General features: G+C 19.6%; 6 protein-coding genes across 6 annotated transcripts; 2 read left to right on the forward strand and 4 right to left on the reverse strand. All coding sequences in view use genetic code 6, as the record gives it.

Annotated features, from left to right (window-relative positions):
• Positions 1–283: 283 nt before the first annotated feature.
• On the reverse strand, positions 284–5,287 carry TTHERM_000593039 (hypothetical protein). The gene is made up of 13 exons (XM_012796417.1): positions 5,209–5,287; positions 5,102–5,151; positions 4,504–4,593; positions 4,172–4,261; positions 3,801–3,890; positions 3,489–3,578; positions 3,101–3,190; positions 2,315–2,404; positions 1,938–2,027; positions 1,551–1,640; positions 1,174–1,263; positions 851–940; positions 284–631 (listed from the first exon to the last, which is right to left on the reverse strand). The coding sequence occupies exons 1-13, from the start codon at positions 5,245–5,247 to the stop codon at positions 535–537; spliced, it is 1,086 nt and encodes a 361-aa protein (XP_012651871.1). The 5' UTR covers positions 5,248–5,287; the 3' UTR covers positions 284–534.
• Positions 5,288–6,043: 756 nt separating this feature from the next.
• On the reverse strand, positions 6,044–6,499 carry TTHERM_00593040 (hypothetical protein; the record flags this gene model as incomplete). Its single annotated transcript, XM_001011663.1, has 1 exon — positions 6,044–6,499. One exon carries the CDS (start codon positions 6,497–6,499, stop codon positions 6,044–6,046), a length of 456 nt encoding a protein of 151 aa, XP_001011663.1.
• Positions 6,500–8,809: 2,310 nt separating this feature from the next.
• Positions 8,810–9,193, forward strand: TTHERM_000593068 (hypothetical protein; the record flags this gene model as incomplete). Its single annotated transcript, XM_012796418.1, has 1 exon — positions 8,810–9,193. One exon carries the CDS (start codon positions 8,810–8,812, stop codon positions 9,191–9,193), a length of 384 nt encoding a protein of 127 aa, XP_012651872.1.
• A 991-nt stretch (positions 9,194–10,184) lies between these two features.
• On the forward strand, positions 10,185–10,588 carry TTHERM_000593069 (hypothetical protein; the record flags this gene model as incomplete). The annotated part of the gene is made up of 2 exons (XM_012796419.1): positions 10,185–10,339; positions 10,408–10,588. The coding sequence occupies 2 exons, from the start codon at positions 10,185–10,187 to the stop codon at positions 10,586–10,588; spliced, it is 336 nt and encodes a 111-aa protein (XP_012651873.1).
• Positions 10,589–11,281: 693 nt separating this feature from the next.
• On the reverse strand, positions 11,282–11,916 carry TTHERM_00593070 (transmembrane protein, putative; the record flags this gene model as incomplete). Its single annotated transcript, XM_001011666.2, has 2 exons — positions 11,282–11,785; positions 11,887–11,916. 2 exons carry the CDS (start codon positions 11,914–11,916, stop codon positions 11,282–11,284), a joined length of 534 nt encoding a protein of 177 aa, XP_001011666.2.
• A 1,590-nt stretch (positions 11,917–13,506) lies between these two features.
• TTHERM_000593080 (U3 small nucleolar ribonucleoprotein IMP3) lies at positions 13,507–14,385 on the reverse strand (the record flags this gene model as incomplete). Its single annotated transcript, XM_012796420.1, has 5 exons — positions 13,507–13,658; positions 13,734–13,813; positions 13,873–13,947; positions 14,046–14,153; positions 14,249–14,385. The coding sequence occupies 5 exons, from the start codon at positions 14,383–14,385 to the stop codon at positions 13,507–13,509; spliced, it is 552 nt and encodes a 183-aa protein (XP_012651874.1).
• Positions 14,386–15,483: the final 1,098 nt, after the last annotated feature.

The following is a 15,483-nucleotide window of genomic DNA, read 5'->3' on the forward strand; positions in this document are numbered from 1 at the left end:
TATAAAATTGAAAATTTTTAAATTTAAAAATTCTTAAATTTCTGATATAATTTTGTTTATTAATATTTACTATTGGTCAGTTTTTTCAAGTACTCACTTCTATTTTCAATTTATTAAAATATGTCAAATTCGCTATAATTTAAATCATTTTTATTTCAAAAAAAAGAAACTAAATTAAATTAGTTAAGATTAAGGGGGTGGAGCCTATATTTAGAACCATAAGAAACTAAGAAGTTGATATTTGTAATTTTAAGGGTAAATAAATAAGTGATTTTTATTGAAATTTATAGTCCCTCAGATTACTTAATATTATAGAGGATAATATTTAAAATTAAAAGCTTTGATTATTTTTGGTGAAAATTGAGTCTATAAACCTACCAAAATATGATATCCATCAATATAAAAATAATAATAAATTTATCTATCTATATTTTAGGTTAAATTATCTTATTACAAAATATTATATAATAAAAGATATTAGTTTCTATTATTCAAATATTTTATATTTATTCATCCTTTTTCATTACTTGCCTATCAACATAAGAAATCTATTATAAAGACAACTAATCTTTTTAATTTATAGCACTTTCTTTTTATTTTCAATTATTATGATTTATTGATTTTGTTATTACTTTTATATAATATTATATTAAATTAAAATACTAAAAAATTAAATAGAATAAAAAGTTTTAATTAAAAATTATATTTAAAATTAATAAATAAAAATAGAATTAGCAGAATAAGAAAGAAAAAATAAAAAACTAATAATCAAATTAAATGAGCTGTATTGTTTTAAATTCATTTTTATAAATAGAAATATCATAACACAAAACAAATAAGCTGTTTTTACCCAAGATTAAGTGTCAAATTTTAGAGATCAGTGCAATTTGCTAAAGCTGAACTTAAGCCTGATGCACCTTGATGACCAATTTAATTGTAACTTTTTAAATATTGAAGAAAAAATATATAATTAATAAGTTATATAGAAGGAAAAAACAAAGAAAAAATATGAAATAATAGGAAATAAATTAATAAATAATAAATAATAAAAGTTAATGTTGAAAATAAAAAAAATGAGCGAAATTAAGAAAGATAGAAGAAGAAAAAACACATGTACAATAAAAAAGAAAAACATCAATAAATCTAATAAAAAGCTAATAAAAAAATGTTTACTCAAGTTCAAGTATCAAATTTGAGAGAATAGTGCATTTTGCTAAAGCAGAACCTAATCCTGATGCACCTTAGTGACCAATTTAATTGTAACTTTTTAAATATTGAAGAAAAAATAATTAATTAAAAAGTTATTTAGAAGGAAAAAATCAATAAAAAATATGAAATAATAAGAAAAGAATTAATAAATAATAAAAGTAAATATTGAAAATAAAAAAATGAGTGAAATCAAGAAAGATAAAACTAAAAAAACACAATCAAAAAAAAAAAAGAAAAATAAATGAATAAAAACTAATAAACAAATTTAAAGAGTTCAATTGTTTTAAATTCATTTTAATAAATAGATAAAAAACATTCCTAAACAAATAAACTGTTTTTACCAAAGATCAAGTGTCAAATTTGAGAGATTAGTGCAATTTTTTAAAGCAAAACCTAAGCCTAATATACCTTAATCACCAATTTAATTGTAACTTTTTAAATATAGTGGAAAAAAATTAATAATTATTAGCTATTTGGAAGAAAAAAATGATGAAATAATATGAAATACTAAGAATATAATTATTAATAATAAATAATAAAAGCAAATGTTGAAAATAATAAAATGCGAAATTAAGAAAGATAAAACAAATAAAAACACAAATACAATAAAATAAAATAAAAAAAATAAATCTAATAAAAAGCTAATAAACAATTATAAGAGCTCATTTGTTTAAAATTCATTTTTATAAATAAAATATCACCATCCAAAACAAATAAACTGTTTTTACCCAAGTTAAAGTGTCAAATTTGAGAGATTAGTACAATTTGCTAAAGCAGAACCTAAGCCTGATGCGCCTGAATGGCCAATTTAATTTCCACTTTTTATATATTGATGAAAAAATATAAAACAAATAAGTTATTTAGAAGGAAAAAATGATTTAAAATATGAAATAATAAGAAATAAATTAATAAACAATAAAACTAATATTGAAAATAAAAAAATGAGTGAAATTAAGTAAGAAATAAGAAAAAAACACAAGCACAATTAAAAAAAAAGAAAAATAAATCTCATAAAGCTAATAAATAAATTAAATTAGTTTAATTGTTTTAAATTCATTTTTAAAAATAGAAATATCACAACCCAAAGCAAATAAACTGTTTATACCCAAGATGAAGTGTCAAATTTGAGAGATTAGTGCAATTTGCTATAGCAGAACCTAAACCTGATGCACCTACATCACCAATTTAATTTCCTCTTTTTAAATATTGAAAAAAATATATACAATTAAAAAAAATAAATAAATAAACACCAAAAACCAAAACTAGGAGAAAAAAAAAATTAAAACTACAAAAAATAAAAAATCAAAAGATCCTAAAGAAAGCCCTATATTCAAAATAAAACAAGCAGTAATATCTGCCATGCTAAGTTACATCGAAAAATAATCAAATCTTAGTTTAGAAATCAAATCTTAAAGAACATAAATTTTTATCTTAAATAAAATTTTAAAATAAAGAATAGGTAGAGAAAGAGACAATTTGGATAGAGAAAAGGGCAAAATAATCGATAGCAAAAGACAAAGGAAACCAATTATGAGTCATTTTTTAATTTAGTTTAAATTAAAACTACTAAAAAATATTTCTTGTTATTATTCGTGTATGTAAACTTGAAAAAGGAAGTACCTTAGGGTACTATATATAATTAATAAGTTATTTAGAAGGCAAAAAGGAAGAAAAAATATGAAATAATAACAAATGAAGGAATTAATAAATAAATAATAAAAGCAAATTTTGAAAATTAAAAATGAGTTAAATTAAGAAAATATAAGCAAGATCAAAAAGAAAAAAAAAATAAATATAATAAAAAGCTAATAAATAAATAATGAGAGTTACATTGTTTTAAATTCATTTTTATAAACAAATATCACAATCCAAAAAAAAAAACTCTTTTTACCTAAGATCAAGTGTCAAATTTGAGAGATTAGTGCAATTTGCTAAAGCAGAACCTAAGCCTAATGCACCTTAGCTACCAATTTAAAGTTAACTTTTTAAATATTGAATAAAAATATATAATTAATAAGTTATTTAGAAGGAAAAAATGAAGAGATAATAGGAAATAGTAAGAAATGAATAAATAAATAAATAAATAAATAAATAATAAAAGAAAATGTTGAAAGTGAAGAATGAGTTAAATTAAGAAAGATAGAAGAAAAAAAACACAAGTACAATGAAATTGAAAAAGAAAAATAAATCTAATAAACTAATTAAATGAGCTTTATTGTTTTAAATTCATTTTTGTAAATAGAAATATCACAATCCAAATCAAATAAACATATTTTTACGCAAGATTAAGTGTCAAATTTGAGAGATTAGTGCAATTTGCTAAAGCAGAACCTAAGCCTGATAAACCTTAATAATCAAATTTATTTCCACTTTTTAAATATTGAAGAAAAAATATGTTATTATTAGTTATTTAGAAGGAAAAAATCAAGAAAAAATATGAAATGAATTATTAATTAATTAATTATAAAATCAAATATTGAAAATAAAAAAATGAGAAAAATTAAGAAAGTTAAAAGAAAAAAAAAAACACAAGTACAATAAAAAAGAAAAACATAAATAAATCTAATAAAAAGCTAATAAAGAAATTTTACACTAGAAAAAGTGTTAAATTTGAGAGATTAGTGCAATTTGCTAAAGCAGAACCTATGTTTAATGTACCTTAATTACTAATTTAATTGTAACTTTTTAAATATAAAAGAACAAATATTTAATTAATAAGTTATTTAGAAGGAAAAAATATGAAATAATATGAAATGAATTAATAAATAATAAAAGTAAATGTTGAAAATAAAAAATGAGTGAAATTAAGAAAGATAGGAGAAAAAAAAACTCAAGTAAAATAAAAAAGAAAAAAAAAAATAAATCTAAAAAAAGTTAATTAACAAATTAAAAGAGTTTAAATGTTTTAAATTCATTTTTGTAAATAGAAATATCACAATCCAAAAAAATTAACTGTTTTTACCCAAGATTAAGTGTCAAATTTGAGAGATTAGTGCAATTTGCTAAAGCAGAACCTAAGCCTGATGCACTTTAATCACCAATTTAATTGTAACTTTTTAAATATTGAAATATGAAATAATAAGAAATTAATTAATAAATAATAAAAGTAAATGTTGATATTAAAAAAATGAGTGAAATTAACAAAGATAGAAGAAAAAAAACACAAGTACAATAAAAATGAAAACATAAATAAATCTAATAAAAAGCTAATAAACCAATTAAAGTAACTATATTGTTTTTAAATTATTTTTATAAATAGAAATATCACAATCCAAAACAATTAAACTTTTTTACCGAAGATCAAGTGTCAAATTTGTGAGATTAGTGCAATTTGCTAAAGAAGAATTTAATAATAGTGAACCTTAGTGACCAATTTATTTGTAACTTTTTTATATAGAAGAAAATATATAATAAATAAGTTATTTAGAAAGAAAAAGAATAAAATAAGAGATAATAAGAAATGAATTAATTAATAATAAAAAAAAAATGTTGAAATAAAAAAAAGTGAAATTAAGAAAGATATAGGAAGAAAAAATACAAATACAACAAAAAAAAAAGTAAAAAATAATAAAATCTAATAAAAAGTTAATAAACAAATTAAAAGAGATTAATTGTTTTAAATTCAATTTCATAAATAAAAATATCACAATGCAAAACAAAACAAATAAACTTTTTTTATCAAATAAAAGTTTTTTAAGGAAAAAATGAATAAAAAATAACAAATAATAAAAAATGGATAACGAATTTAAAGTGAAAATTAAAATAAAATTTTTATAAATAAAATTTATGAATATAGGTGATAATTTCTATTAGAAAAATAATATTTTAAATAAACTGAACTTAAAATATATAGAAAATATTAATAATAATTATAATTATAAATTAAATATACCTCAGATCAATATGGAGAACCTCATGAGATTAAAGTGAAGAGTTTAAAATCTTTTTATATTAGTAAAAATAAATTTAAAGTAAATTGATAAAAATACAAATAACTACTTCTTCTAACTTTTTATAATATTTAATCTATTATATCATTTATTTTTTTTCTTTCAAAAATATTGAATAGCAATTTATCAAAATTTAGTTTATTATAAGTTGATAAAAAGAGCAGATAAATTATATGAATTTATAAATTTGCTTATAGTAAGAGAAATTACAAAAAAGCTAGTGTAAAATTCATTATTAAATCATAATATTTCTATTTAAAATGTGTACTTAAAAGTTTAGCAGGAACTAGAGAATAGATATAAAGGATAAGGAGAATGCGAACTCGCTAGAATAATACAAATTTTTGATGATTTATGAGTATTTTAGGGCTGGAAAAATAAAATATTTTTTTAATTTTTTTCTGGAGACAGAAGGCACTTTTTTCTATATATTATAATGCTTTTTAATTCAATTCGCTATTAAATTCTGATTTTTATTTTACTCCATTTTTATCAAAATTATTTAGATGTTTGTGATGGTATGCTAGTTTTATTTTTGAATGAGATGATTGAGAATAAAACTTTTTTAAAGTATAAAAATAAATAAAGCAATTAATTGAAAACTTTGAAAAAAAAATAAAATGCAACAATATGAATAAATAATAGTTTTTTATAGTTTATATTTTTAATTATATAAATCATTTATGAAAAATAATTGTGTTTAGTTTAATTTCTTTACATTTAAATCCTTTATTTTGGTATTAACAAAGTAAAAAAATTAAATATTCAAAAAATGCAACATAAAATAAATGGTTTACTTTTGCTAATATCATTTATAACAAGTTATAAATTTTTATAATTATTTTATATATAAAGATCAGCATAATCAATCCAAAGATTCAAACTCAAAGAGTTACTTTTTCTTCTTATAAGATATCCATACTAAAAGCACATTATTTAAAGAAAATACCATTAGAACTCATCTTTCCACCAACAAAATCATGATTTGAGCAAAGATCTGTGTATTATTGAGCAGCTGGAATAGTGCAATTAAAAATGACAAAACTATCTGAAGTTTACATTTTTGAAATGTATTGGATTCCATTAGAACTTGGATCATCGATTTTTTAAAGATTTAGAGCAATAAAGTTGTAGGGGAATTTTATAATATAATTAACACCATCATTTGTAAATAATATTGCAGAGTTTTTTCCAGAATCAGGGCATATAAACGAATTAGCGTATTTCAAAAAAATGCTTTATGGGCATCCCTATTATGAGCATTAATTGCCAACATTCATAATATAGACTTAGCAAGAAGCAATAGCTAACAAAACAGCAAAAGAGATAAGAATCTTCATCTTTATTTTTTTTTTTTTAATTTGTTTTTCCTTATAAAATAAATATATTTTGCTTAGTTTTAAACAAAAATATAAGAATAAGATTAATAATAAGGTATTTAATTTTTTAAAACAGAGAGGCACTAATTATCATCAGAAAAATTTTCAAAAACTTTATATTTTGGTTTTTATTACAACTAAAAATTGTGGATTTAATTGTAATGAGAATAAAGCAAGTATTAAATTTGCACAAACATATGTAAAAAAAGTTAAGCATTTTGGTCTCGGAACTAAAATATATTGACTTAATTATAATTCGGAGTAGGGGGTTTGGAGTCTTAGTGGGAATAAAAAATGTTTGAAAGAAATTAGAGGGGCTATTTTTGAAGCTCCATTAAAAAATAAATACTCCCCTGTGAGAGTCTCCCCTCCCCCCTCATTATAATGATAATATAAAATAAAAGTTCTATAATTGAATAAATAAGAAAATATTTATCATTTTAAAGCAGAGTAGGAAAAATTTATCTTAAGAAAATTAATTTATCTTCATTATAAATTAGATACTTTGGTTTCAGAACTAAAAGCCGAGGATTTAATTATATAGAAAATAGAAATAATATTTTTAAATTTACACCAAAATATATTGGTGAGTATCTTTTTGAATAATTTTATCCATACCTGTTTTCACTTTTAAAAGTTTTTGTATATTTCATAAATTAATAGTTTTATTCTTTCATATTAAATCATTTTCTAGCATTAAATAAATCATAAAGAGAAAAAATAATGATTTTATTCTAACTTACTGAATTTGTAAAAAAATAAACTTTAAAAAAATTGCTTTTAAAGTGATATTTATTATTTTTAAAATTAAAACAAAGAAATAATTAATATATTTATTAACTAATAAAAGAATTTGTTATTAAAGTAGAATTATCTCTATAATTTAACATCATCTAACAAAGCAGCTATCATAGGATTTAATTTTAAACAATAATAAATTTATAAATTGTATCAAGCATCATTTTCTGATAAGTAAAATTAGATAAATAGATAGATTATAATTTTTATTAAAATAGACAAAAACTGATTAGTTTTGATAGTTATTAGGCTGATAATTTTTCTGCTGAAATTATATAAATTTATATTTTGTCTGGTATTAAAAAATAAATAGTATCAAACAAACAATAGTTTTGACAAATAATATTAATATAAAATATTTTTCCAAATTTTATTTATCTAAGCATTTAAATAGTATTATTTTTCAAAAAGGTATACAACAAACTAAGATTTGTAGTATTTTATTTATTTTCATTAAATAATTGATAAAGGGTTTCTAAAATATAATTAAATACACACCTAAGAAAATGTTATCATTATTCATTATTATTAAATTTTTTTATTGTATTATCTAAAAATAAAAAAAATTTTTTAATAAAAAAATAATTTTCTCAAGCTTGATAAATGTTCAAATAATTTTATTGTGGACCTTTATACATTTAGAAATCGATGGATATGTAGTAAGATTTACAATACCTGAAAATTTAGCAAGAATTAACCAAAAATTCTGTATGTATTTTTTCCCTTTTATAAATTCTTATGTACTCAAGTTTTTTTAACATAATTAAATTAAAAATTCTAATAAAAACATATCCTATTTTTTTAATTAGTTGTTTAAAATTACTAATTAATTATAATTCTAATTTAATTATTTTTAAAAAAGGATTCAAATTTAAATTAGTAATAAAAATGCAAAAATATTTATTACTACCGTATAGATGGTAAGTTATGGTGGCTTTTTTAGATATGAAAGTTAAAGAATTATCAGCTTAATTGAATTAATATTGATAGTTGATGATGAAAGATAAAGTTAAGAATTATTTTTGACTTATGGTGTACATACTGTCAGGCATTAATAATTAAAGATAATAATTTAAATTATTTAATTTTAATTTATTTTACATCTTAATAAAAATAAAATAATAATTTTTATTGAGAATATATATAAAATATTTTTTATTTATTTATTTATGAATATGAAATGAATTAAATCATTATGTAAAATTAAATTCAATATCGTAATTCTCATTTTATTTTTCTCTATTTGTATCAATATATTTTAGCTTTAATTTTTTAATCAGGTAATTGAAAATTTAATATTTTTAACTTAGCAAAGAAAGCAATTTATTGAAAACTTTGAGCAAAAAGTACATGCTTCAATATAAATAAAAATTGTTTTTAGATTTATTTTAAATAAAATTTGAATAATTTATTAACTAGTCAACGAAGTTCTTTCATCATTTTTGGTGTTAAAAACTAAAAAAATTAAATACCATGAAAATAATAAACACAATAAATGCTTTAGATTAGCAAATTTCATCAAAAGCAAATTAAAATTAATTATAATTATATATTATAAAGCTCAGCTTGCTCAATCCAAAGACTCAAATTCAAAATTTTATTCCTGTTATAAGAAAGAATGCTTAGGGGCATCCAAGCCAAAAGCGTAGCTGTTTTAGAAAGCTCGACTTGTAATAAGCTTTCCACGAACTAAAGCATGTCTTGAGCAAAGATTTGTGTACTTTTTAGCAACAAGAATAGTACAGTTTAAAATAACAAAAGTATCAGTTTTTAATAGTTAGAAGTATTGAATTCCATTAGATTTTGCATCTTTATTGTAAATAAGAGGTAATTAAACGCTGTCTGAGAGCTAATTGAGTTTAATTTATTAATTATAAACTATGAAAGATGAATGAGTTGTTGGTTACTCTCTATTTATAAATTTCACCGAATTATGAAGCAGTCAACCTTAAGCTTATTTAACAAAGCCATAAATTTGATTTTAATTATTCTTATTTTTGAGATTAAATTTTGATAATTTACTATAAATCTATTTAATATTTTTTGATAGTATTATTTTATTCCTTACAGTAAAGTTTATATAAATGGCTCAGTAATTTTAATTTAATAAATCAATAAATTTTTTTGTGAAATTTTCTTTTTTTTATGAAAATTAAAATATGTTCAATTAATATTCTCATTTTTATTTTACTCTTTTTTTATCAAAAATATTTGGATGTTTGTCATGGTATTCTAGTTTTATTCTTGAATGAGATGACTGAAAATATTAATTGAAAACTTTGAAAAAATATTTATGAATCAATATGAATAAATAATAATTGCTTAAAATTTCTATTTTTAATAATATCTAAATGATTTACGAATAATAAGTGTGTTTAGTTTATTTTCTTTTAAAGAAACTTCCTTCATTCTTGTATTAATAAAGTATAAAAAAATTAAATATCTGAAAAATGCAACATACAATAAATATTCAAGTTTTGCTAATATCATAATTATTTTATTTAATAAAGATCAGCATACTCAATCCAAAGACTCACACTTAAAGAGTTACTTTTTCTTCTTATAAAATATCCATACTAAAAGCGCATTTTTTTAGGAACACTCCAGAAAACATTTTTCCACCAACAAAATCATGTTTTGAACAAAGATCTGTGTATTTTTAAGCAGCAGGAATAGTGCAATTAAAAATGACAATACTTTCTGGTGTTTGCATATTTGAAATGTATTGAATTCCATTAGAACTTGGGTCATCCATTTTTAGAAGGTTTAGAGTAATGTAGCTGTTGGGGAAATCTAAAATATAATTAACACCATCATTTATTATTAACCTTGCTTAATTTTTTCCAGAATGAGGGCATATAAATGTAAAATATTACAAATAAATGCTTAGTGGGCATTCCTATAAAGAGCATTAGCTGTCAACATTCATAGTATAAACTTAGCAAGAAGCAACAGCTAACAAAACAGCAAAAGAGAGTAGAATCTTCATCTTTTTTTTAATATGTATTTTATTTAGTTTTAAACAAAAAGTATAATTATATGATTAGTAATTAAGTATTTAATTTTTTAAGAAAGAGAGCCACTAATTTTCATCAGAAAGTTCATCAAAAAGCTGAGGATTTGATTATTATGAGAATATAAAACAATTACCCTAAAACCTCAATAATAGCACCGAGCCGAATTGCGAGAGTAACTTAAAATCATGAAATATAAAGAAACAATGAATTAAAAAATAAATTATAAATACAATGATAGATTTCATAATTTATTAATATATAAATTATTAATATTTAACTAAATAAAATAAGAAAGGGAAAAAGAACATAAAAATAATTATTAATAAATATAAATATTATTTTTTAATTTAAAATTAAAATTATTTATTTTTAAATTAAAAAGTAAACAAATAAACACATTAATATAAAATAACATAAAATTTAAAAATTAATTAATTTATTTTTTTTTATTTAATTTTAACATGTAGCTTCTCAACTACAGAAAAAATTTGCTGCAAATAGCAAAAAAAAAACGAATGAATTACTTAGGGAAAATTCAATCAATATCGTAATTCTCATTTTATTTTTTCTCTGTTTTTATCAAGGTATTTAAGCTTTAATTTTTTAATGAGGCAATTGAAAATTTAATATTTTTAACTTAATATAGAAAGAAATTTATTGAAAATTTTGAGCAAAAAGTACATGCTTCAATATAAATAATAGTTTTTTTTAGATTATAGTTTTAAAAAAATATGAATAATTTATGCACAATATATGTTTTTGGCTTATTTACTTAACTAGTCAACGAAATTCATTCATTTTTGGAATTAAAAAGTAAAAAAATTAAATACCGTGAAAATAATACACACAATAAATGCTTTAGATTTGCAAATTTCATTTATAACAAATTAAAAATAATTATAATTATATATTATAAAGCTCATCTTGCTCAATCCAAAGACTCTAATTCAAAGTTTTATTCTTGTTATAAGAAAGAAAGCTTAGGGGCATCCAAACCAAAAGCGCAGCTGTTTTAGAAAGCTCCACTTTTAATAATCTTTCCACCAACTAAAGCATGTCTTGAGCAAAGATTTGTGTACTTTTTAGCAGCAGGAATAGTACAGTTTAAAACAACAAAAGTATCAGTTTGTAATGGTTAGAAGTATTGAATTCCATTAGATTTTGCATCTTTATTGTAAATGAGAGGTAATTAAACGCTATAATAGGAGGTTGAATTATTAGCAATAAAATCCAAAACATAATTTTGACCATTTAATCTGAATCTAGCATTGCCACTTCCAGTCTTAGGACAAGTATAGTTGTAGTTAATATTATTATAAGTCCAATAGCTTCTAGGACATGAACTCAAAGAACATTGATTGCCAACATACATAGGATAGATTTAGCAAGAAGCGATAGCTAATAATACAGCTAAAAAGAATAAAATCTTCATCTTTTTTTAATTTAGTATATTGTTTCTTATTTAAAAATTATATTTTTTTTAGGTTTTGAACAGGATATATAAGATGAAATTAATAATTAGATATTTATTACTTTAAAGCAGATAGACACTATCAGTCCCATAAGTAAAAGCCGAGAATTAAATTACTTTGAGAAAATAAAATACAATTATTAGATTTGAACTAAAATATATTGACAATGTTTTAGTTTTAATAGTTTATCTATTCTCACTTCAATTGCTAAATTAAAAATATTTTCTAGGTATATCTGAAATTTTTCGATAAAATTTTCTTTCTTATGAAAATATTGTTTAAGATAAAGATAGGTAGATGGTGTATGTTATATCAATTTTTCATTTATTTCCTTTCTTGATTTTTTATATAAAATAAGAAATTAAAAATTTTCACTTTTATATTTTCTTTTGTCAATATAAAAATTAAATGATTATATTTTGATATTAAATAATCTTATATCCATAAAAATATAAATTATTGAGAGAAAAAATTATTATTTTACTAAAAAACACCCAAATATCTAAAAGAATAAACTTTTACTTACTTTAAAGTAGTATTTATGATTTTTTTAAAGATTAAAATTAAAAAGCAAAGAATTATTATATTAATTAATAAAAGAATTTATTATGAAACAATAGAATTGCCTCTGTAATTTAATATCTTATTAAAAATAATCAATAATTTTATGATAAGCAAAATTAGTTCAATAGGTAGATAGATTATAATTACTATTAAAATAGACAAAATCTGATTAGTTCTTAATAAATTATTAGGTTTGTAATTTTTCTGCAGAAATTAGGCCAATTTATATTTTGTTTGTAATAAAAAAATTAGTTTATTAATGAAAGTGTACTCAATTTTCCTATATTTTAAAATAGTTTTTCAATTTTTGAATTATATGGTGAAATTCAAAAAATATTTTTTTAATACTCATTATGTATTTTTGACCGTATACTGTAGCTTCTATTTAATTTAAGAAGAGACTAATGCCAAGGAAGGATGGGTAGTTTTTTTTTAAAATTCTTTAAGTCAATTTTTTAAAGAATTTTTATATGCTTATTTATATGAAAAAATAAACAATGTATAAAATAATAAAAAAACTTAGAGAATAATTTTCTAATAATTAATTAATAACATAACCCAGCGTTAAAACAAAATTTATTCTTAAAAATAAATGAATAAATGACTAACTATTGAAGTAAAACTTTTTTGGATTTTTTTACCTTGCCTTGAAAGCTAAGGAAGTTTTATGGCATTAAAAAAATAAAAATATTCATTTTAGTATTAAATATTAAAAGAATAAAGTCTTTAAATAAAAAATGAAATAATGAGTTTTCCAATTTGAATTTAATATTTATTTATTGAGACATTTAAAATAAAATAACAAAATAGTGATTTTTAAAAGGAAAGCTGAAAAAATTTATTTATAAACAAAAACTTTTTTGTATTTTCATACATAATTAAAATAAATTTAAATAAAAAATAAAATCAATAAACATATCATTTATTTTTGTTATATTTTTTTTATTTTTAAATTAAAAATAATTTTGTTATTTATATTTCGTGAATAATATTTACTTATTGCTAAAATATAAATGGAAAAATAAAATATTATTTTAATTATTTGCAATGATTTTTTATTTATAAATTAATTAATTGGCATAAATTGGATACTTAATTTAATACATAAAAAAATAAATCACTCTTGAATATCATAATCATCCATTTTATCTTTATATTCTAATATTTTCTTTTTAATTTTAGATTGATCCATCCACTCGATATGATCTTCTAAATTTCTACTAACTAAGAAAGCAGGGTCTGTAATTTTTTCAGGACCTATTCTGACATCTATTTAGATATGAAGATAAAGTTAATTTTTTAGTCAGAGCATTAAAATACAAATTAATTTAAATGATTTCTTACTTCCTTATTCAATATATGTGACTGCCTCTTTGACTGTTTATGCGAATTTATTTATCTACATTACAACTGGTAATCTTCTCCTTTTGTTTTATAATTGCATATATATTAATACTTGTTTAATCTTATAGCTAATTTTTACCTGCAGAATGCACTTACAGTAAGTTTTTCAGCTGCCATTACATTTTCTCTTTAGTTAACAAGACCTAAATTATATCTTTTTGATTTAAAAAGCAAAAAATTAGAAAAATTAGATTTCATTTTATGATTTATTAATGAGCAATCAATAATCTAATGAATGATATTATTTATTACAGTTTTTCAAGAAGTTATTCTGTAAGTTTAACTCTAAATTGGTCTTTCTCATCTAAAAGCTTCAATTTACAAATCAATGAGGTAACTAAACCGCATATCTTATTATATCTATATATTTTTAAAAAATATTTTCAAATTAAGTTCTAGTTTTTAAATCATCTATATAATATTAATATGAATAAGTGGATTGATATGATTAATACCTTTCGTAATCTTCACGATTTTGTATATGGTATCTTTTAATAACTTTGACTTCGTGGTGGTTATCTTCACCAGTCCAGTTCTTGAAGAAGTCGTGCTTTTTTAAGAGCTTTTGCTCATGAAATTTAAGCTTTCTCATTTCTTGCTATATAAATTATTGAATAAATTGGTGTAATATTTGTTTTTAATGTTAAAAGAATTATAATATTGGTCTTTTATATTAATAACGATTTAAATTTAACCTAAAATCAATATTTATCATATCAATTATCTTAATGCTTTATATACCTGATTGCTTACTATGCAAATTCACTTACTGATTTCTTCAATAATATGAATAATAGTGTAAAATATTTATCTGCAAATAATTAAATATAAAAACAAACAAATAAATAAATAAAATATTTTTGGTGTTTTTATTTATTTTTAATTCATTTATTAAAACTAAAAATTTAATCGATAGTTTTATGATTTGATTAAATTCTTAAATTTTTATTTATTTCTCTATATTTATCTGTCATTTTTAATAAAATTATTTAATATGTTAACAATATAAATATTTTAAATTAACAGCTTTTATATAAAAAAAATTAAATATCTTCTACTTAACTATAATTTCTATTATTAATTAAAATAAAATTTTAAAAAATCAACTCAAAAATATTTTAAAATAATTAATAAATTCTTAATAAAATTTAACAATAAAAAAAAACTATTTTATTTTAAGTAATTTACTTAATTCACAAAAGAATCTTTAAAAATAAAAATTAATTACAGTTATTTATTTTCATATTAAAAAAACAAATTTTATTTATATTTAATTTATATTTTAAAAAAAAACACATTTTATTTATATTTAATTTATATTTTCATACATAAAAATCCTTATTTACTAGGTAAAGATTTTTTGTGAGCATTTATTAAAGAGTATTTGAAGCAGTAATTTTATTTACCCTATTAAAAGAAAATAAAAATAATTAAAATTTATATATGTTAAATTAAATTTATAATCTGACAAAAGTAAAATATCAAATGAAAGTAATAGCATTTATTTATTTATTTATATTTACCTTAGATCAAGATTAACTGTGTTAAGCTTTTTTAATTTTTAAATATGTTTGAGCAGTATTGTAGCTTCTTTATCAGTTACTATGGAATACCTTTAATAATTATTTAGTTTATTAATATTTTTTTTTTTTTACAAATGAATAGTTTACCAAATTTAAAATACTAATTG

The sequence above is a fragment of the Tetrahymena thermophila genome (assembly GCF_000189635.1).
Source record: "Tetrahymena thermophila SB210 genomic scaffold scf_8254731, whole genome shotgun sequence".
In the NCBI taxonomy this organism is placed as follows: Eukaryota; Ciliophora; class Oligohymenophorea; order Hymenostomatida; family Tetrahymenidae; genus Tetrahymena; species Tetrahymena thermophila.